Below are 23,704 nucleotides of genomic sequence, written 5' to 3'. Positions count from 1 at the left end.
TCTCTTAATGAGAGTTGTTTAGCCCTTGTGATTTCTGTTTAATCTTGCCCAGTTAATTGTGATTGGCATGGGGTTTTTCACTTTCTGTGATTAGTTAATGCAGACTCAGTCAGCACTGGTCCTGTGGTGTTACTTGGTTGTCCTACTCCTGCTCTGTTGGTATTCCCATGTATAATCTCTTGGGCCAGTCAGCATGGGTTGTTTAAGGGAAAATTTTGCTGGACAAATCTGTTGGAGTTCTTTGAGGAAATAAGAAGCAGGATACACGAAGGAGAATTGGTGGATGTTGTGTACTTGGATTTTCAAGAGGCCTTTGACAAATGTTATACATAAGGCTAGTTTGCAAGATTAAAAACCCATGGTATTACAGGAAAGATATCAGCATGGATGAAGTATTGGCTGGTTGGTAGGCAGCAATGTGTGGAAATAAAAGGAGCCTTTTCTGATTAGCTGCCAGTGACTAGTGAAGTTCTGCAGGGGTTGGTATTGGGACTACTTTTTACTTTGTATGTCAATGATGTAGATGATGAAATTGATGGCTTTGTGGCCAAGTTTTCAGATGATATGAAGATAGGTGGATGGGCAGGTAGTATTGAGGAAGTAGGGAGCCTACAGAAGGACGGAGACTGATTAGGAGAATTGGCAGGGAAGAGGCAGATGGAATACAGTGTCAGGAAATGCATAGTCATGTATTTTGGCAGAAGGAATAAAAACATAGGCTATTTTCTAAAATGGGGAAAAAAATTCAAAAATCCAAGGTGCAAGGGGACTTGGAAGTCCTAATGCAGGATTCCCTAAAGGTTGACTTGCAGGCTGAGTCTGTGGTGAGGAAAGCAAATGCAATGGTAGTATTCATTTTGAGAGATCTAGGATATAAAAACAAGGATGTAATTCTGAGGCTTTATAAGGCACTGGTAAGGCCTCACTTGGAGTATTATGAGTAGTTTGGGCCCCTTATCTAAGAAAGGATATGCTAATATTGGAGAGGGTTCAATGGTGGTTCACTAAAATGATTCTGAGATTGAAAGATGTCATAAGAGGAGTGTTTGCTGGCTCTAGGCCTATACTCATTAGAATTTATAAGAATGAGAGGGAGTCTCATTGAAACTTATTGAATGTTGAAAGGCCTAGATAGAGTAGATGTGGAGAGGATATTTCCTATAGTCAGGGAGTCTAGGACCAGAGGGCACAACTTCAGAATAGTGATCTCCATTTAGAATGGAGATGAAGAGGTATTTCTTTAGCCAGTGAGTGGTGAATCTGTGGAATTCAATGCTAGAGGTGGCTGTGGAGGCTAAGACTTTGAGTGTATTCAAGGTGGAGGTTGATAGATTCTGGACAAGCCAGGGTGTGAAATGTTATGGGAAGAATACAAGATTGAGAGGGAAATGGATCAGCCATGATCAAATGGTGGAGAAGACTTGATGGGCTGAATGGCCTAATTCTGCTCCAATATCTTGCGGTCTTAACTCACTGGAGTTGATGCTATCATCTTTCGTGGGGCATATGATTGTACAGTAATCAGAACTTAAATCTGTTGATCAGTCAGGTTTAATTTAGAGTCATAGAACACTATAGCACAGAAACAGGTCCTTCAGCCCATCTAATCTGTGCTGAATCATTAATCTACCTATTACCATTGACCTGCACCAGAACTGTAGCCCTCCATACACCCCTCATCCATGTTCCAACACAATTTCTCTTAACTATTGAAATTGACCCTGTGTTGTCAGCTTGTTGCACAAGAAGTAGCCCCATGTTCCCTTTAAACATTTCACCTTTCACCCATGACCTCTGGTTGAACTCTCATTGAACCTCAATGGAAAAAAGCCTGCTTGCATCTACCCTATCTATGCCCCTCATAATTTTGTATACCTGTATTATCTTCTACATTCTAGGGAATGAAGTCCTACCCTATTCAACTTTCCCTGTAACTCAGGTCCTCCAGTTCTGACAACATCCTTGTACATTTCCTCTGTACTCTTTCAATATTACTTACAGCTTTCCTGCAGGTAGGTGACCACATGATACTCCAAATTAGGCCTCACCTATGTCTTATACAACTTCAACATTACATCCCATCTCTTATACTCATTTCATTGACTTATAAAGGCCAAAGCGTGAAAAGCTTTCCTTGACTCTACCTACCTGTGATGCCACTTTCAAGGAATTATGGATCTATACACCTAGATGTCTCTGTTCTACTGTACTCCACAATGCCCTGCACTTGTCTGCATTATATTCTATCTGCTGTTTTTCAACCCATTTTTCCAGCTGGTCCAGGTTCAGTTGAAAGCTTTAATTGTCTTCCTTGCTGTCCACTACACTCCCAAACTTGGTGTTATCTGCAAATCTGCTGATCCAGTTTATCATCTTATCATCTAGATTGTTGATATAGATGACAAACAACAATGGACCCAGCACCGATCCCTGAGGTACACCACTTGTCACAGGCCTCCAGTCAGAGGGGCAACCATCTACAACCACTCTCTGGCTTCTTCTGCAAAGCCAATGTCTAATCCAATTTACTACTTTAATGCCAAGCAACAGAACCTTCTTGACCTTGCCAAAGGCCTTGCTAAAGTCCATGTAAACATTAACTGCCTTGCCTTCATCAATTTTCCTGGTAACTTCCTTGTAAAACTATAAGATTGTTTAGATGTGACTTACCGTGCACAAAGCCATGTTGATAATCCCGAATCAATCCCTGTCTATTATATATCCGGTCTGTTGGAGTACCTTCCAATAGCTTTCCCATTATTGAAGTCAGGTTCACTAATATATACTGTAATTTCCTGTTTTCTTTTAGAGCCTTTCTTAAACAATGTAGCAACATTAGCTATCCTCCAATCCTCCAGCACCTCACCCATAGCTGACGGACAGACAGACATACTTTATTGATCTCGAGGGAAATTGGATTTCATTACAGTTGCACCAACCAAGAATAGTGTAGAAATAAAGCAATATAAAACCATAAATAATTAAATAATAAGTAAATTATTCCGAGTGGAATAAGTCCAGGACCAGCCTATTGGCTCAGGGTGTCTGACACTCCGAGGGAGGAGTTGTGAAGTTTGATGGCCACAGGCAGGAATGACTTCCTATGACGCTCAGTGTTGCATCTCGGTGGAATGAGTCTCTGGCTGAATGTACTCCTGTGCCTAACCAGTACATTATGGAGTGGATGGGAGACATTGTCCAAGATGGCATGTGACTTGGACAGCATCCTCTTTTCAGACACCACTGTCAGAGAGTCCAGTTCCACCCCCACAACATCACTGGCTTTACGAATGAGTTTGTTGATTCTGTTGGTGTCTGCTACCCTCAGCCTGCTGCCCCAGCACATAACAGCAAATATGATAGCACTGGCCATCATGTTTTGCATATCTCTGCTAGAGCTCCTGCAGCTTCTGCACTAGACTGCCACAAGGTTTGACAGAACACTTTGTCGGGCTCTGGGGATTGATCCACTCTAACTTACCTCAAGACAGCAAACACCTCCTTTCTAATCTTTTTGGGCCCATAACCTTGCTGCTGCATTGCCTCACATTTATAGACTCTGTCCATCTCCCAAATTAATACAGATCCAAAAAATCCATTTAAGATCTCCCCCACCTCTTTTGGCTCCACACATAGAATACCACTCTGATCTTCAAGAGGACAATTTTTGCTCCTCGCTATGTGTTTGTTCTTACTGTACATGTAGAAGGAAGCCTTTAGGAAATCTTCACTTTGTCGGCCGGAGCAACCTTATGTCATCTTTTAGCCGTCCAAATTCACTTTTTAAGTGCTCTCTTGCATTTCTCATGCTCTGGGATAATGTTGGTGTAATTATGTTTCCACACAAGCAATCACAATGGAATGAACATGGACAGGGTAAATACCAAGCATAATTGCACAGTAAATTCTGCCAATTCAAAATTGTAACCTTTCAGAAGTATTTAATGTATCATGATCAATATTACAAAGCCATAGTCTAAGTAAATAGATTACTAACATCCACAAATAGAATTATTAGATATAAAACAAAGCATCTTGTCTTTGTACAAGATGCAGGTTAGATCTCATTTGGAATTTTAATGCATTTTGGATTTCTATTTGATCACTATAGAAAATTTGAAACTTACCAAAGAAGGGCCATGGGGATAATAGTTTAATAGTAAATCTGTAATGCCTAAAGCATTAGTTCTATTCCTTTTAGAAATGTGTATAGTTGGATGATTTAAAGGTTTTACAAAATTATTAAAGATTTGGTTGTATTATTGTTTAGAAATTGTTCCGATAAGCTGAGGATAGTCAGATATCATAAGTTCTGATGAAGAGCGTTGGCCAAAACATTGACTGTTCACTTTTCTCATTAGATGCTGCCTGATTTGCTAAGTTCCTCCAGCATTTTCTTTGTATTGATCCAGAGACCATAAGTTATATTTTTTTCCAGCCCGTCATTTTCAGATGTTGATGAGTTCACATTTGTATCAATGAACTGTTGTGTGACTGTCTTTCTGTAATTGTACATGTAAATGTGGACTGCAGCAAATCACCATCAATGTGGAATGAGGAGACTGTGGTCAATAGTTAAAATCAACCTGCCTCTGTATAAACTAGTCAGAACATATTCTACCAAATATGTTACAGAGACAGCTAGATTGAGATTGCTTCCTTTGAGCTATCTCATCTCAGTGGAGCTGATTCATTCAGAAGATGTGTTAAATCTTGTTTAGAAATGTTTTAACTTATTAAGATGCAGTTAATATTAGAATTATGAACAGAAGAATAAACACATCAGTGTTTTAATTGTATTCAATGTTATCATTATAAAATTACTGAGTCTGACATGTCAAAACAAGCTTAACTCTGTTTGATAATTTTAAGCTCCATTTCGTTCTACCACATGCACTGTCTATGGCATGAAGACAAAAGAGGCTGCAGATGTTATATCATCCACTCTCTATTTGGGTCCAGCTCACAGCTGTCAGTCTCTATTGCACCCACACCCTCTCTCAACAATCTATATACTGACAATCTTGCCTCTTCCATCTTGGTCTTGATGTAGGGTCTAATCAAAACAGTAACTTGCATTTGTTTCCTACACAGATGCTGTTTGACCCAGCGAGCTTTATGAACATTCTGATATTTGATGCATTATCTATAGTTCATACTTCAACCATTATGTCCGCTTATCTGTCCGTTTAGCAGAAGCAAACCTTGAACGTTAAATTCAAGCAGAAGAATTAATAATTCTGCCAATTACACTTTCATTTTGTAAAACTGCTTAATTTAGTTGGGGTACACTTACAGGCATGTAGAAAGCTTTCTGGCACATTGTCCAAATAATTGTTAATACTGTATGAACCATTGTTTTTCAGTGACCCCTTGTGGAGAATGTAGATATGAATAGGATGACAATAAATACCAGTTCTCTCAAGGGTTCACATCCCCGCTTTTCTGAAGGAAAGCTGTGACATTTGGATGCATTTAGCAAGCACCTCAAACCTACATTCTCCTCCCTCCTCCCCCCCAACTATTTCCATAATATCTTTGATTAACAGACATTTATAACTACTAACTGCCTGAGTATCAATGGCCATTTATAGAAGAAAGTTCCAAGTTTGGAAACATCAGTTTAGAAGTTTTTCGCCTTAACTTTTGGGTTTAGAAGTTCTGGGTTTAGACACATGTACCCTAGTTATGGATTCACTTAAATAGCATAATTAGTTTATTTCTATAGTTATCTTGTCGGTTCCCTTTAATGAATTGATAGCAAAAAGGAAATAATGGATATAGTAGCAAACTATTCATCTATTTGAATCTGTGCCATCAGGAATACAAATCAATTCTGATATGGGTACAATTTTCTAGCAGGAATGACCACATCAATTTTGAATTTTCCCTTCTTTGGATGAGGGCATCAGCTGTCGGTCCAGCTACATTCAGATATTAGCTAAAACATCTTGTATTGAGGGATATATCAAATTCAGGTCTATATAGTGAAAGGTAATCAATACTTTGTGGAGCTAGGAAATACATTATGTTGAAAACAGTCTACTCTTCAAGTTACCTTTTTAAATCAATTATTTATGGGATGCAGGATGGAATCTTTATCTTTTTACTCTATAGCACCGACTTTTGTTGAGTCAATGTCCTGTAGTGTAATAGGTTGGTGCATCAAACACCACATACTTTATCACCAGTTTCTGAATGGCCTTATCAATGCTTGAAATTCAGGTAATATTCACTCAATAAAAAACAAAGGGAGAAGAGGTATTTAATAACCTCAACAAAAACTGGCTGTATGTAATTCTGTTTGATGAAGCAACAAATAGGATGTAGTCTATTTTAATTGTTCATATTGACCAAATACAATGTTCCAGTCAAGTGATTTACCATTAGTAATTTAAATGATCATAACTTAACAATTGTTTGTTGATGATCCTCTCCGCGCCTTGTGGACCATCTGGCACTAACCTTTGCTGATTCCTTAGCATTTGTCTGTTTTTTTTTATTATGAAGCCGAGTTGCTGACTTAGCTCAACGCTCAACCCAACAGAGATGGATAGCATGCAAGGAGTTGGCTGGATTCGAACCTGGAACTACTCGCTTTGAAGTCTGGTGTGGATGCCACTACACCACGATCAGCTACTTCCTCTGATAGCTCCTTCCATATGCTCACCACACTCCCTGTGGAAAAATTTAACCCTGATATCTCATTTAAGTCTCTCCACTTCCACATTAAATCTATCCACTCTAATTCCCTATCCTGGGAAGATGACTAACTTATCTATACCTCTCATGATTTTATAAACCACTATGATGTCACCCCTTCAGCCTTATTGGTTAATTATCAATTTCATTGCTGGAAGCTGAATGGGAAGGTTGTTATTAAGTGCTGTTAATTACCAACTCAGTGGTGAAAGAGGTAAAAGTGGATACCCACTAGCCACTACAACAAATTAAAGTGGTACCCAATGGAGACAAGAGGAACTATGGTTGATGTGTTAGTAACCTCTTAGTCACAGTTCCTTTGTTGCTGGGCTATGGAGGGTTGGGAAGCGTAACAACAGAAATGGTTGCCATACATAAGATGGTTCTAGAAAATCGTATGGCATGAGATCTTCCCTTAGCAATTAAGGGGGAAACAGTTATAAGTAAGAAGAGTTGTACTTACATAGACCATAAGACATAGGAGCAAAATTAGGCCATTTGGCCCATCGAGTCTATTCCGCCACTCAATCATGGCTGATCCTTTTTTAAAATCTCCGCCTCAACCCCAGTTCCCGGCCTTCTCCCTGTAACCTTTGATGCCGTGTCCAATCAAGAACCTATCAACCTCTGCCTCAAATACACCCAACGACCTGGCTTCCACAGCTGCATGTGGCAATATATTCCACGAATTCACCACCCTCTGGTTAAAGAAATTTATCTGCCTCTCTGTTTTGAAAGGGCGCCCCTCTATCCTGGGCAACATACTTTCTACATCTATTCTGTAGGCCTTTCAACTTTCGAAAGATTTCAATGAGATTCCCCGCCTCATCCTTCTGAATTCCAGTGAGTACAGACCCAGGGCCATCAAATGTTCCTTGTATGATAACCCTTTCATTTCTGGAATCATCCTTGTGAACCTCCTCTGGACCCTCTCCAATGCCAGCACATTTTTTCTAAGATGAGAGGCCCAAAACTGTTCACAATACTCAAGGTGAGGCCTCACCAGTGCCCTATAAAGCCTTAGCATCACATCCTTGCTCTTGTATTCTAGACCCCTTGAAATGAATGCTAACATGGCATTTGCCTTCCTCACCACAGAATCAACCTACAAGTTAACCTTCAGGGTGTTCTGCACAAAGACTCCCAAGTCCCTTTGCATTTGAGATTCCTGGATTTTCTCCCTGTTTAGAAAATAGTCTGCACATTTATTTCTACTACCAAAGTGCATGACCACGTATTTTCCAACATTGTATTTAATTTGCCAATTTCTTGCCCATTCTCCTAATCTGTTCTTCTGCTTCCTACCTGTTTCCTCAACACTACCCGCTCCTCTATCAATCTTTGTATCATCTGCAAGCTTGGCAACAAAGCCATCTATTCCATCATCTAAATCATCCAGCATGAAAAGAAATGGTCCCTACACTGACCTCTGTGGAACAACACTAGTCACTGGCATCAAACCAGGAAAGGATCCTTTTATTCCCATTCGTTGCCTCCTACCAATCAACCAATGCTCTAACCATGATAGTAACTTTCCTGTAGTACCATGGGCTCTTAACTTGTATGGCACCTTGTCAACGGCCTTCTGAAAGTCCAAATATACAACATCAACTGCAAACCCTTTATCTATCCTACTTGCAATCTCCTTTAACAGGTTCATTAGGCAGGATTTTCCCTAAAGGAAACCATGCTGACTTTGTACTATCCAGGACATCTTTAGGCAGTGGTGTCTCAGAAAGGCAGTGTCCATTATTAAGGACATCCAGCACCCAGGGAATGCCCTTTTCTCACTGTTACCATCAGGTAGGAGGTACAGAAGCCTGAAGGCACACACTCAGTGATTCAGGAACAGCTTCTTCCCCTGTGCCATCCGATTTCTAAATGGACATTGAATCCTTGGACACTGCCTCACTTTTTTAAATGTACAGTATTTCTATTTTTGCACATTTTTTAATCTATTCAATATACGTATGTTGTAATTGATTTATTTATTATTTTATTTATTCTTTTCTCTTCTACATTATATATTGCATTGAACTGCTGCTGCTAAGTTAACAAATTTCACGTCACATGCTGGTCATAATAAACCTGATTCTGATTCTATCTTGTCCTGTGTCGCAAAGTATTCCATCACCTCATCCTTAACAACCGACATCTTCTCAACCACTGAAGTCAGGGCCACTGGTCTATCTCTATAATTTCCTTTCTGCTACCTTCCTTCGTTCTTAAAGAGTAGAGTAACATTTGCGTTTTTCTAGTCCTCTGGCACCATGCCAGAGTCCAATGATTTTAGAAAGATCATTTCTAATGCCACCACAATCTCTAACGCTACCTCTTTCAAAACCCTAGGGTGCAGTTCCTCTGCTCCGGGTGACTTATCTACCCTTAGGTCTTTCAGCTTTTTGAACACCTTCTCTCTTTTAACAGTAACTGCACCCACTTCTCTTCCTTCACACACTACAAAATACTGCACAGTGAAGACTGATGCAAATACTCAATTATTTCATCAGCCAACTTCTTGTCCCCCGTTATTATTTCTCCTGCCTCATTTTCTAGTGGTCCTATGTCCACTCTCATTTCTCTTTTATTTTGAACATACTTGAAAAAATTTTACTATTCACTTTGATATTATTTGCTAGCTTGCTTTCATATTTCATCTTTTCCTTTGTAACGATTTTTTTAGTTCTCTGTAGGTTTTTAAAAACTTCCCAATCCTCTGTCTTCCCACTAATTTTTGCTTTTCTGTATGCCCTTTCTTTTTTCTTTGACTTCCCTTGCCAGCCATGGTTGTACTATTTTACCATTTTAGTATTTCTTCATTTTTGGAATACACATGTCCTGCACCTTTCTCATTTTCCCCAGAAATTGACGCTATTTCCTCTCTCATACCACTAAAATTTCCCTTGATGTAGCAGTATTGTACTCTGAAATACTGCTATGTTAGACTTTACTTTCTCCCTATCAAATTTCAAGTTGAACTCAATCATATTGTGATCACTTTCTCCTAAGGGTTTCTTTACCTTAAGCTCCCAAATTGCCTCTAGTTCATTACATAACACCCAATCCAGTATAGCTGATCCCCTAGTAGGCACAATGACAAACTGCTCTAAAAAGCCATCTTTAGGTATTCAACAAGTTCACTCTCTTGAGATCCATTACCAACCTGATTTTCCCAATTGACCTGCATGTTAAAATCTCACATGATTACCATAATGTTGTCCTTTTGACTCACCTTTTCTATTTCCTGTTGCAATCTGTGGTCCACCTCCCAGCCACTTGTTTGGATGCCTGTATATAACTGCCATCAGGGTCCTTTTACCCTTGCAGTTTCTTAACTCAGCCCACAAAGAGTCAACATCTTCCAATCCTATGTCGCATCTTTCTACTAAGTTGATCCCATCCTTTACCAGTAGAGCCACACAACCCCCTCTGCCTACCTTCCTATCCCTCTGATATGACGTGTAACCTTGGACATTCAGCTCCCAACATCAACCATCCTTCAGCTACAATTCAGTGATGGCCACAGCATCATGCCTGGCGATCTGTAATATTGCAACAAGATCATCCATCTTAACTCTTATACTACACACATTTAGATACAACACCTTGAGAACCCTATTTGCTATCCTTTCTGATTCTGCATCCCTAATGATTTGATACTCAGCCTGTTGGATGCAACTAAGTCCCATCACCTGCCTACCCTTCCTGACAGTTTGACTGCACACAATCAATTTTTTACCATCCATCCTATCCTGAGTCCCTTCAATCTGGTTCCCAACCCCCAGTCAAGTTAGCTTAAACCCTCCCCAGCAGCTCTAACATACACGCCCCCGAGAATATTTGTTCCCTCTCAGGTTCAGGTGCAACCCATCACTTTTGAACACTTTTTGATAGGTACATAGAGGTTAGTAACATAGAGGGCTATGGGTGTTGCTAGCTAATTTCTAAGGTAAGGGCATGTTCGACACAGCTTTGTGGACTGAAGGGCCTGTATTGTGCTGTAGGTTTTCTATGTTTCTAAGTTAGGTTATACCACCCCCAAAGAGATCCCAATTATCCAAGAACCTGAAGCCCTGCCCCCTACACCAGCTCTCAGTCATGCATTTAGCTGCTAACTCATCCTTATTCTACCCTCACTGGTGTGTGGCACAGGCAGCAATCCAGAAATTACTACCTGGGAGGTCCTGCTTCTAGCTTTCTAAATTCTCTTTTCAGGACCTTATTGCTTTTCCTTCCTATGTCATTGGTACCAATAAGTACAGAGACATCTGACTGCTCTCCCTCTCTCTCCAAAATGTTGTGGGAACGATCTGAGTCATCCGATCCCGGCACCTGGGAGGCAACATACTATTCAGGTGTCCTGTTCATGTCCACAGAATCTCCTGTATCAAGTCCTCTATCACTACTGCTCCCTTCTTCTCTCTCTTTTGTCAGTGCCTGTAACCCAGTTGCCTTGTCATTCTCCCGCGAGGTTATCCCCACAAAGGTATCCAAAGCGGTATACTTGTTTTTGAGGGGAAAGGCCACAGGGGTGCTCTGCTCTGTCTATTTCCATTTCCCCTGGCAGTCACCCAGCTACTCGCCTTCTGCAACCTCAGGGTGACTACGTTCCTGTAACTCTGATCAATTATCTCCTTGCTCTCCTGTACAAGCTGGAGGTCATCCAGTTGCTGCTCCAGATCCCTAACACGGTCTTCAAGGAGCTGCAGCTGGATGCACTTCATGCAGATGTAGTTCCCCGGGAGACTCCGGGTCTCCCAGTTCTCCAACATCTGGCTCGAAAAACACACCACAGCCATTTAAATGGTACAGTAAGAGGGAAAAAAGAAACAAAAAGGAAACATTAACAGTTTACACACCTCTTCCAAGCCGAAGCTTCCTTTGAGCCGAAGCCCATTGCTTCTACTCTTGTCACTCCTGACAATGACCACTCTGTTTATCCCTTCTGTACTTTTATTTAATCTGTAGAGCACTGTTGACAGCGCTGATAGGCTTGTACAATGGACAAACACCCTCAAAGTTCCCTTTTTTAAATAACTGCCACCAACCTGTGAGAAATACCTCTTGGTAGATCTCTGAAGAGTCACATACCTGAAGAGACTGCAAACATAACTAATTTAGCTGTTCATATCCTTAAAGAAGAAGCAACAAAAATCCAGCTGATGGATGGAATTTCTTTGACTGGATCCATTCAGGTCTCGGAAGCTGGGGTTACTTAACATTATGAGTCATATTATTCATAATTATGCCTCATCATAATTTACGTAATTTTTATTTGTTTAAAAGCAATCATAAATAGACTAGTTGAAAGTATACCTACTAATCTGCCTAACCATGATATAATCTTATGAATACTTTGAGGAATATATATCCTTTGATATTTCATAACATAAGTGGTTTTTTTGGTTATACTAGACAACAAAGGTTTTGCTTCCTGAAAATCTTTTGGATGTATCTTATGGATTTTGGGATGCAGATCATGGAAATCACCATGAAATTTCCCTATCACGCACCATTTTGTTTAAAATCACCTATATTTATTATCTCAATTCATAATTCAAGTCAGAATAACTGAAGCCAAGATTAAGGAAGACAGTTTTGTTGGTCCACAAGTCATCAATGACAGGCAATTCAAAGAACTTCCAGTGGGACCAGAGAAAATGACATGAAAGGCATTCAAGGATGTTGTTGAAAATTTTCTTGGCAACTACAGAGCACCAGACTATGTGCAGCTGATTGACAACATGCTTCACCCATGAAGTACAACATGTCACTAAAGATTTGTTTTCTGCATTTCCATTTGTACTTCTTCCCTGCAAATCCTGGTGCATGTGACAGTGACAAGCATGGTGAGAAGTTTCACCAGGACATTGGAGAAATATCAGGGCAACTGGAATCCATCAAAGCTGGCTGATTATTGTTGGAAGACTTAACCTAGAAGCCTCTGATACTGAGCGTAAACAAAATCATCAACAAAATATTTTTAACTCAGTTGAACTATTACAATGTGTCAGCACTGTTATGCAATTAAAGTAATTATATTCAATAAAAGTTAATTTCTTGTTTCTCCAAATTTCTACATGATACAAGTCTGAAATCATATTTGTTCAGCTTCAAGCAATCTATCAAAACAAAAATTTGAGGAAGCAATACTTTAGAAAAATTTTGATGTCGAGCGTTATTTTATACATAATGTAGATACCACAAGATTTTCCGGCTCTGAATTTTCAGTTGTTAAGATTCTAAATATGTGATTTAGAATCAAACACGGAGAGGGGAGGAATTGTTGGATCCAACTGTTTGTCATTTTCTTTGCAGTTCAACAATGATCTGCTTGTAGTCTATAATTCCGTTTTGTTCGGGAGGTGGGTTTGGGGGCTGATGATCAGTATGTCATTCTTTTTTGTGGGGGGGGGTGGGGAGGTGGGGTTGGTGTTTCTCTCCGAATAACTTCTGTGTTTTTTCTTTGTGGTTATCTGGAGAAGATGAATCTCAGAGTTGTATATAAATACATACTTTGACAATAAATGAATCTTTGAATTATATACAAGTATCTGCTTACTATGATTCCTAGTAGGTATAGTATGCATAACAGTTTAACGTGCCTCGAGTGGCTACAAAAAGTATAATTCTGGAGCTTCTTTGTACTGCATTAAGCGAATGTTGTTCTCATTGGTTAATTATTACTGCAGTATTGACTGAGAGCTTTCTAACTTGTTAATTTTAACTATAGATTAGAATGGAATTTTTCTTATTTCTGTGGGTATAAAACAGCTGAACACGAAGTAGCACTATCTTAATCTTCTTAGTATCTCGCCTGTAATCCTTCTGCTCCTGTTTCCGTTGTTCCATCAACCCTTCGTAAAATAATTGTGAAGCAATAAGTCTTGTGCCTCTTTCATGACTTCTAAAAGAACCTTTGATTAAAACAGCAAAATCCATCAGCCTCTTTTGCTCCAAGTAAAACAGTCTCAGTCTATCCAATCTTTCCTTATAACTCAAGCCCTCCATTCCAAGTAACAGCTTTGTGAATCTTTTCTGCACCCTCCTGAGTTTAATCCTATCCTTCCTCTATGGATGTGACCAGAACTGTGTTCTAAACATTTTGTACAACTGTAACATGACTTCCCAAATCTTGTCACTGTATGTGATTATAGGAGGCATGAATCCCAAGTCTGCAGAAGACATTAAAACTGGTGTTATTTATAGTGTGGCAGATAGTCATAGGCTAGAGAGTGATACTGATCAGCTGTTAAGATGGGCAAAACAATAGCAACTAGAAATTTGGAATGACACACAATTCGGGGGGGGGGGGAGGTCTTAGAGAATACTGTGAAACAGATGGACTTTGTGTACAAATCTAGAGATCACTGAAGTTGGCCGCAAGGTAGATAAAGTGGAGGCAAGATATGCTTCCGGAAAGATGGCTGCATGCTTGTACACCGTGGCTTCTACGGGGTTAGCCAAAGGTGGTATTGTCTTTTTTAAATGTACTTTTTACGACATTAAGAACTTATAAGTACTGCAGGTCTACCCCATCAGCAAATTGCTTGTTAGCAAGAAACTAATAGAGCTGGACTTGATGCAGATCATGTTGTTACCTGTGTGTGTCAGGAGGTGTTGTGCAGTCTAAAAGAGAGTGATTGTCTTAAGTCTCTTTTCTTGTAGATTGCAAGACCTGCTGGACATTGTTAATGTGGAATGCTGAAAGTACCATTCATTGGCGAATGGTGGGAGAGCTGTGTGGTCTCTGTCATACTGAGAACTAGGCCTCAAGCTGCAGCGTCACCTGCTTGCAACCACCCAGTAGAGAGGTGTCGGAGTTGGTGCGCTCCACTGGAGGGCCGGAGATGTTGAGGGGTGGCCTACATGCTGGAATCTGTGCTGTCCTCTAGTGTTCATGTGCAGAAGACAATGTATTATGTGCAACTGCAGACTGCTGCAACATTCATGAACTCAGGGACTTGGAATATATTTGTTTTGTGACTGTATTTTACTGCTGTCTTATATATGCTATGTGGCCCTTATTATTAGATGGAACAGAACAAAGTTAAATGTAACAAACTGCCTTAATAGAGAAAAACATTATGATTTGTACAAATAGTTTATTCTAACTAATTATCACCAGCTCCAAGAGCTTCTTTTAAGAGAAGCTAAATGGTACATTATTATTAACTTTTTGAGATACTTTATTCAGGGCAATGCTATTCAATTATACGGTGTATTAATTATGTTTTTCCCAATTCTTAAACAGGATTTTTGGATACATTCAATATTTTTGTTCTTTGCTAGAAGTTGACTAAATTGAAATGCATTTAATATCATACAAACACAGTACAGGTTGCCCAAAATGCTTAGAGCTGCAAGTGTTTTGGATTTTTCTGTATTTTGGAATATATAACGAGATAGCATGACACCAATATAATTTCTCACTCTGAATTTATGTGCTACCTGTAAGCAGTCTTTGTCTTACACTTGTTCCTCACACTTATATACGGATGCAGCCATTCAGCATGTTAGATTTCCATTGGTGACAATCTTGGCAAACTCATCAATGAATTTCTCTGCTGCTTCATGATCAGCAGACACTTCATTACCACAAATCTTTAAATATATATTTAAAGATATATATCTTTAAATGCCTTTCCTTAAATTTCTGCAACCCAGTCTGCTGAATATTGAATTATCCTCAGTTTTCAGTTCGTCTTTGCTGGTCTCATGATTAGCATACCATTATGCTCTTTCCAATGCTGATGAATCCACTCTATAAATACATGTTTCAGGTCTTCATTTTCCGCTTTAAGGAGTATTTTTCATTAACTTGTCAGCACTCAAAAAAAAAGTTTGGATTTCAGAGGTTTTCAGATTTTGGATTTTCAGATACTCAAATCAATGCAATGTCAATTTCCTAATAGTCATAAATCAGATCTAAAGAATGCTCCGGCATCTTGGTACAAATCCAGGTATTAAATGACAGTGTTTATACATTTTGACTTTGCCACTGCGTCAAAAGAAAAATTAGGTGACAGCTTAAAAAGGTAAAGTACTTCTGGAAGTTCACAATTTATGTAAACACATTTCTTTAATAAAAAGTCAACATTTCTTGTGATTTTCAACAAGCTGCTTCACTGGGAACTTGTAGGTTTTAACCTGCTCTCGGATTTCTGGTTTGTGTTTTAAAGTAAAGATTAGTGCTCGTATTGTCCTCCGATATGAAATGTTGATCAAACGGGAACACTGGTGAAAAACCTCTCGTTCTAAGTTTTCAATCAGAGGATGTTCCTTCTATAACAAATACATAATAAAATAATACATTAATTATTACAGGTAGTAACAATATACTCAATTTATACAAGCTAGTGAACTGGATTATGCCTCTCTTTAGCCTCCAGTTCCAGAGAAAACTGCTGGCTGACATCATTGTGTAAATTAATGTTTCCAACTACCATGCATATGGAATAAAAGTGTGGAACCTCCTGCTGAAGTGACAGATCAGCACCAAGTCCAGAGGTGGAGCTCAGTGTTCTGAGTTGAGAGGCTGGATATACATAATATCTCTGGTCACCTCAGTGTTTGGCAAGAACATCTCTATTTTAATAAAATAGTGGATCTGGCCTGAAAAGTGAAGACAATCTTCCAAATTATGACTGTTCTCTTAAGCCAATCAATATTGAAGTTAGTTTATAATAAATGTGTTAAAGAAGATAAATGAATTAGTCTTACACATCATGATTGCCTTCAAAACAACGGACAAGAGGCTGCAACACAGCTTATGTTTGAAAATGAGTTTTAAAATCAAAAACTTAATCAGCGTTTAAAAAAAAATACCTCCAGTTCCAAGACTTCAGTGAGCATTTTTCGAGCATTACTCCTGAGACTCTCAGTCTTAGAATCACATCGCACCTCGATGGATGACTTATTTTTATTTTCTTTTATAAAATCTCTCCAGGTTTTAAAAATGACTTTAGCAAGCTCAGCAACTTCAGGGTCTGAGTTTTTCCGCATCCTATTTACAGTGTGTCCTAGAAATAGGAAGAATATTTATCTGAAAGCAGAATGCAATAAGAATGATTTGTACAATCTCAGACTAAATTTAAAAGAACATGCTACTACTTGTGGAAAGCAGTCTCTGTCACCCAGCACACTGAATCACATTTTTAAAGCAGAAGCATATTTCTATTTTGTCCAACAATTCACAACTAAAACCACAAAAGTAGCTCTCAAGGCTTCAACTTTAAAAACCCTTTAAACTTGAATTTTACTGAAAAGGTAGAAAGGAGAGCAACACACACAAAATGCTGGAGGAACTCTGCAGGCCAGGTAGCATCTATGGAAAAGAATGAACAGTTGACATTTTGGCTGAGATGAAGGGTCTCAACCTGAAATTTCGACTTTGTACTCTTTTCCACAGATGCTGCCTCGCCTGCTGAGTTCCTCCAATATTTTGTGTGGGTTGCTTTTGATTTCTAGCATCTGCAGATTTTCTCATGTTTGAGATGCATGGTATAAACTTCTTTTAAAAGCAGAAAGAAAACTGATTTATAGTATAAGCATTTCTATGCATTATATAGTTAGTGGTTAGATACTGTAAATATTCAGCACTGCTCTGGTTCACCGACTTAAGTTCACACTGGGTACCTGCAGGTATAAGTTTCATGCCCTAGGCAATGCAAGAATGATTTTTGTTTGTAAATGAATTTCACAATTTTTAAGCTTGTCCTGGCAACATTAAATCTTTTCGAAGCATGCCCAGATTTCAAACTGTGATTCAAGCCTAGGCACTCAAATATATCCATTTTCACCTCTTTGCCTGCATTCAATAAAGTCCACAGCTATCCACCCTTTGCTCCCTTCCACTTTGCCCTGAAACTTACAGTTTTCACTCAAGAGAAGCCAGCCTTTTTAGCTTGGTGTTATCAAATATATGCATCAAGTTGCAAACGTCATTTTCAGTCTGGAAGTTCCTCACTGTACTGTATTGGTGGTTCAATCAGGCTTTGATTAATGGGTTGAGTGATGAAGGGATAATAAATTATTTGTGCAATGTGACTGGAGACCACACCTGAAAACAGCTCTGTTTTTGTCAATTACAAGGTTTCCATCCTCTCGTCAGTTTGTGGCTCCATCTTGCAAATAACCATAAAGTACAATCTTTACCTATTTTTGTTGAGACTAGAACTTCCTGAGAGGGTATTTTCTTCTTTAGTTCCAGCAGTGCTTCAATTAAGTTTTCCTTTGTTTGATTAGGGAGTTCCAGAATGGATTTACATCTTTTAATATCTTCAATCACCACAACTCTCTGTTTAGAGAATTAAAACAATCGTTAATGTTCACTCAAATTGTACTTAAAGTATTACTACAAAACATGTTTAAGGTTTTGAGTAAGAGTCAAAAGAAGTATTTAACATCTCAGAAACCGTATCTTGGATTAAATTTTTAAAAAACCACACAAATGCAAGCATAGATGAAAAAAAAACCACATACAGGGGAATACTTCCATCATCCAGTTTCCGCTACATTAAAAGACTTTTAATTGTGTTTTATTTCCAACTTTAACATTATTTCAATTGTTTTTCACCAATTCATATTTTTGTACTTTAAAGGGTTAATCTTTGTGATTGTCCATTGCCTCACCACTACGGTGGCCTTATACATAACAGAATTAGCTTAGATTACTACTATGTGAATAAATGCAATATACTATGGGAACACAGCCATTGGAACGTGAAAGTTAGGTGAACACTGGGGTGGGACTTGTGAAGAGTGTGATAAGTGATGGCTGGTTCTGGTTCACCGGTCTGAGTTGGTGCTACTGTACTGATAAATTTACTGCAAAGTTCCATATCGGTGCAGAGGGGATAAAATAGAGCATTCGGAGGGGCTTTGGGGTAGTCCTTTGATGGGCTAGTTGTGAACAGTGCCACGGATCAGCAGAATGGGAGATGTGCTGCAGTAAGAGGGGCCTGCACATACCTCAATAAATATTTTAATGGTTGCTCTGTCAAGTTTTGTAGTTCTAAGTAGGTAACACTGGACAACAAATTTTTCCAAGAGTTGCTTCCTCAGAATTTTTTTTTTATGATAGACTGCTTGAAGATGAACACAAATATAAATTCAGACTGCTTGTATCACGTAGGAAATTGGAGAAACAACTAATGAACTTTTATTGAATATACTGTATTAAATTGCATAATGGTGCTGATGCTTTGCAATAGTTCAACTAAGTTAAAAATATTCTGTTAATGATTTTCATTTGTACTCAGTGTCTGAGGCTTCTTGCTTAAGTGTCCAACAATAATTCCCCAGCACTGATGGATTCCAGTTGCCCTGGTATCTTTTCCCCATGACCGCAATGTCCTGGTGAAACCTTTCACCATGCTCGTCACTAACAGCACCAAGATTTGCAGGGAAGAAGTCTAAATGGGAATGCAGAAAATGAATCTTTAGTGACATGTTGCATTTCATGGTTTTATATGCTTGAAGCATGTTTTCAACCAACTGCATGTAGTTTGGTGCTCTGTAGATGCCGAGAAAAATTTCAACAACTTCCTTGAATGCCTTCCATGTGATTTTCTCCAGTCCCACTAGAAATTCTTCAAATTGCCTGTCATTGATGACCTGTTTGATTTGTGGACCAACAAAAATGCCTTCCTTAATCTTGGCAAGTATCTTAATCTTATAAAGTATCTGTCTCAAATATCAAAATCCTTCATAGAAATTTTTGTGCCTGGTGATAGCAAATTCCATCTTTACAGTCCTGAACCCAATAGTTATTACTAAAACCTGTCCTGCCCTGGAGCAGCCGTGCCACCTAAGCATGCCTGGACAAGATAGGAAACTTACCAGCTTAAATTGTAGGCAACATTTTAATTGACTTGAATTATGAATTGAAATAATAAACATAAGTGATTACAAAAAATGATGCATGATAGGGAAATTTCATGGTGATTTTCATGATCAGAAGCCAAAAATTCATGAGATACACCTAAAGGTAGTTAGGAAGCAAAATCTTTGTTGTCCAGTGTAATTTGAGGTTGTATCTTGCTGCCTGATCTAGCTGGTTCAGAAACCTATTGGTGTAAGAAAACAATTTATGGACTGGTCTTATTCACATTTTAGTTTTACATTTGTAAACAATAATTTGGTTGTATTTTAAAAATTGGAATAACTCGTTGAGATTTTTAATTAACTAAATGACCTGGGTATTAAAAAACATGTAAAATATGTTGACAAATATATTTTTATTATTTTTGTTTATTTAGCGATGCAGCGCGGAGTTGGCCCTTCCGTCCCTTCGGGCCATGATGTCCCAGCAACTCCCGACAAGCCTGTTTATCCCTAACTAATCACGGACAATTAAACTACACGCTGTACCTTTGTACTGCGGGAGGAAACCCACGCATTCCACGGGGAATGCTACAGTCTCCTTGCTGGAATTGGAACTCCGAAACACACAGAGCTGTGCTGCGCCACTGTGGTACAGTACCCTCTCGAGTCTGTCCGGAGCACCTCCATTCAGGAAATTGTGGATAGACAATGTTCTTCCTCCCAATGTCTGCACCCACGTATAACTGTTTCTCCTCTCCAAAGTACTACTAATTTCAATCTTCATTCATGCCAGACAATATTTGGATCATTTCTTTTAGGATGCTGTATAAATTTAATTGCTCTGCAACAAGAATTAACTCTTATAACTCGACAGACCCTCCTAAATTGTCATTTTAATCAAAACAAAAAGGAAACTTTTGACTGACCATGAATTACTTTGCCTTCTTTGCAGGGAGTACGGCCCCACACTCTCAGTGACCTGGGTTCAATCTTGACTTCCAGGGGGAGAGAGGGACAGTTAGTAATTTGGAGAGCCTGAAGGGAAACAGTGGGAGATTGGAACTGATGGGATTAATGACCATGTGTCTTTAGAAATGGGCAAAGGTTTGATTAGAACTAGTACACAGAACAAAAGTATCTCGAATGCCTTTAACCCATAGTTTCGCGTGAACTCCGGAAAACCCTCCACAAAGGGGAAATTCTCTACCTTCAAAGACTCGAGAGTAGTCTGACGGTACACCTTGGGCTGGGGCTGTGCTGGGCTCGCCGCGCAGCCCCGCACTACGAACCGATCCATGGATGAGCCCAAGCTCACGGCACACGACGATGGGTTCTCGGTAACGGAACACAACACAAGCCCACCTCGACGACAGGAAGCCAGTGTCCTTCCGACAACTACAAGTCCCAGCCACCCTTGCGCCAGCAGACGGCGGTATTTTATTTTTTAAAAAAAGCATGATATTTACATCTAACGCAAACCCAACCGCGGAAAATCTGTATAGTAAATCGCTAGGATCACACGTAAGATGAAAGTTGTATGAAAACCAACTGAAGTGCAGCAAGGTCTGACGGCGCACGCGCGCTGAGGTGAGGGAGTGTGGATCACAACAAACAGGCGGAAGATGGCGGTGGCAGCGGGCGGTTCTGGTCGCTGCGGCTCGGTCTTCGGCTTTGCACTGGTCGCGATATTGGCTCTGTTTTTCAGTAATGTGTCGCTGGCCTCCGACGCGTTCGATGCTGTTTTGGGAGATACATCGTCGTGTCAGAAATCCTGTGAGATGACCTATACGCTGCACACTTATCCGAAGGTAGGATATGTTTTTATGTAAAACCTTGTTGTTCTGAGGCTTCTCATTATTTTACTTTAACAACGCAATCTTCTTTGATTAACTGATGTGTATTATTCATTTTCAGATATCTAAATTGGTGGATCCTGTGTATTTTGTTAAAAAGCTCACATAGTACATCATTAGACCTAGGAGCAAATTAGACTGTTCGGCCCATCGAGTTTTTTCCGTATTCCATCATGGCTTTTTTATTATCCCTCTCAACCCCATTCTCCTGTCCTCTCCCCGTAACCTATGACACCCTGATTAATCAAGAACCTATCAACCTCCACCTTAAATATACCTAATGACTAGGCCTCCATAGCCGTTTGTGACAAAGAATTCCACAGACTACCCTCTGGCTAAATAAAATTTTCCTCATCTCCGTTCTAAACGGACGTCTCAATTCCGAGACTGCCCTATAGTCCTAGACACTCCCACTATAGGAAACGGCCTCTCCACATCCACGCTATCCAGACCTTTCAATTCAATGTTCGGTAGGTTTTAATAAGATCCCCTTAATTCTGCTGAACTTCAGCGAGTACAGGCATAGAGCCATCAAAAGCTCCTCATATGTTAAACTTTTCATTCCTAGGATCATCTTCCTGAACCTCTTCTGGACTGGAATTTCTTCAGTGCTAGCGCATCCTTTCTTGGCTAACGGGAACCAAAGCAACTCTCACTACTCCCAAGTGTAGTCTGACCAATGCCACAAAAGCCTTCATCATTATGTACTTGCATTTGTATTCAGGTCCTCTCAAAATGAATGCTAATATTGCACTTGCCTTCCTTGCCACTGACTCAACCTGCAAGTTAAATTCTGTATTCTGTGCAAGTAACTTTGAACAGTTGAATCATGAAGTTAATAGGTTGTAAATCATGAGAAGGGTGCAGGAAAAATATATTTGGGATCTTAATCATTATCTAAAATGTAAGTTTTCTGGCAACTATCTTGAAAGTATCAAGAGCTGGAGGTAATAGTAATTGATTTAAATTGAGAGTGTGGTTTTGAATGATGTTCAAATAGCAATGATCCGCAGGAAATGTCATCAATTTTTAAGCCAGATTTGGATAATGGAGGACTGGATTACTTACCATAAATTAGAAAATGTTTGACCTTCCTTTTTACACTGCTGGATTTTTTATGGCAGAGAGCTGCTCAAGCTATTACAATTTGTAATTTGATTCCTGCAGCATTTTCTGAGATTGTTTATGAAGTTATTGTTCCAGTCTTGAGAGAAAAATTTATGGTTATAGTTGATTGTGCTGAACTGTGGAGATTATGCCAACCTGTTTCTTAATTTTGGTTTTGGGAATTAGCATGCAATCCTGCAGAGTAAGCATGTATCAGTGACCAGGAAGCTCTTATCTCTGAGAATGTGTTACTGGTTTTATCTGGAGAGCTCTGAAGTGAGTGATAGATGCTGTATCAGAAATCTGGTTAACCATAACTTTGGCTTTAAACTGAATTTTGAAGTGAGATTTGTGTTCAAGCATTGATAGTGATGATTTTGAACCTGATCAAACAGTTGGCAAAACGTGTAGAATATTATTTATGTTGCCAATTTCTATGGTTAAATGGTTGAAAATTGAAGGGATTTTGTAACATTGCTCTCATTGTGATATCACATAGGAGAAATTAAGGTGAAAGGTTGAGATCCATATTTGGACTTTGTAGAAAAAAGTCACCAGTAACGAATGTTTGTTTTTGGTATTAAAATTAGTAATCATAATTTATTTGATTTGAAAATAGTTTGCTTGTGTTTTTTCAGAGACAAGTTTAGAAAAACAGCAACTTAATTTAGTATAATGGATTTTTTAAATCATTTATTGAATTCTCAGCATCAGCCTTACCCAGTAAAATATATTTTGCAGATATTCTACATTAATAGTGTTGACTGCTGATTTGGAGAATTAATACAATGCATCGTATTGTATTAAAGTGTTGCATCAAAATTTTGAAACTACTGGGTTTATTGTGTGAAGCAATTCTTCAGAAAATTGAGTTCTGAAATCAAAAGTCTGATGGTATAGGTAGGAGGGATGGTGTTTTTGATTTGTTTTCAGCTGGTTTGGTGAAACAATGGCCTGTTCCCATGCTGTAGTCTTCTATGTTTTAGGTGATACAACTCCACATTACTAGGATTGCAGGAGGGCTGAGCTGAGACAGGATTGATTGTATTGGATATTGTCAAGTTCGTAATGTATATGACATGTATAAGCAATGGAATAAGAAATATTTTATGACTGAGAAAGCAATTAGATTTGTCAGGTATGCATGGAAACCTGTGGATTTTATCCTAGGGTGGAAATACTTGAAAATAAAAGTGGAGGTTGTGGAACTATGC

At 39.1% G+C, this 23,704-nt stretch overlaps 2 protein-coding genes across 2 annotated transcripts in view; one reads left to right on the top strand and one right to left on the bottom strand.

Moving 5' to 3' along the window:
* Nucleotides 1-15,756: 15,756 nt before the first annotated feature.
* Nucleotides 15,757-20,938, bottom strand: tceanc2 (transcription elongation factor A (SII) N-terminal and central domain containing 2). The gene is made up of 4 exons (XM_059984604.1): nucleotides 20,738-20,938; nucleotides 17,860-18,001; nucleotides 16,531-16,724; nucleotides 15,757-15,987 (listed from the first exon to the last, which is right to left on the bottom strand). The coding sequence occupies exons 1-4, from the start codon at nucleotides 20,825-20,827 to the stop codon at nucleotides 15,796-15,798; spliced, it is 618 nt and encodes a 205-aa protein (XP_059840587.1). The 5' UTR covers nucleotides 20,828-20,938; the 3' UTR covers nucleotides 15,757-15,795.
* Nucleotides 20,939-21,121: 183 nt separating this feature from the next.
* Nucleotides 21,122-23,704, top strand: part of tmem59 (transmembrane protein 59) — a 47,219-nt gene continuing 44,636 nt past the window's right edge. Inside the window, exon 1 of the mRNA XM_059984597.1 lies at nucleotides 21,122-21,338. Coding sequence (XP_059840580.1) covers nucleotides 21,153-21,338 — 186 coding nt within the window. The 5' untranslated portion in view covers nucleotides 21,122-21,152. The remainder of the gene's footprint in view (nucleotides 21,339-23,704) is intronic.

This window comes from Hypanus sabinus, chromosome 11 (assembly GCF_030144855.1).
Source record: "Hypanus sabinus isolate sHypSab1 chromosome 11, sHypSab1.hap1, whole genome shotgun sequence".
Taxonomy (NCBI): domain Eukaryota; kingdom Metazoa; phylum Chordata; class Chondrichthyes; order Myliobatiformes; family Dasyatidae; genus Hypanus; species Hypanus sabinus.
The sequence above is the reverse complement of the archived record's forward strand: the minus strand, read 5'-3'. Positions and strand labels throughout refer to the sequence as shown.

Excerpts from the sequence above, each read along its gene's own strand:
- tceanc2 (XM_059984604.1), bottom strand. The coding sequence starts at position 20,827 with ATGGATCGGTTCGTAGTGCGGGGCTGCGCGGCGAGCCCAGCACAGCCC. Across the intron at positions 18,002-20,737 it reads CTACTCTCGAGTCTTTGAAG|AGAGTTGTGGTGATTGAAGA; the intron begins GTAGAGAATTTC and ends TTCTCTAAACAG. Across the intron at positions 16,725-17,859 it reads TCTAGTCTCAACAAAAATAG|GACACACTGTAAATAGGATG; the intron begins GTAAAGATTGTA and ends TCCTATTTCTAG.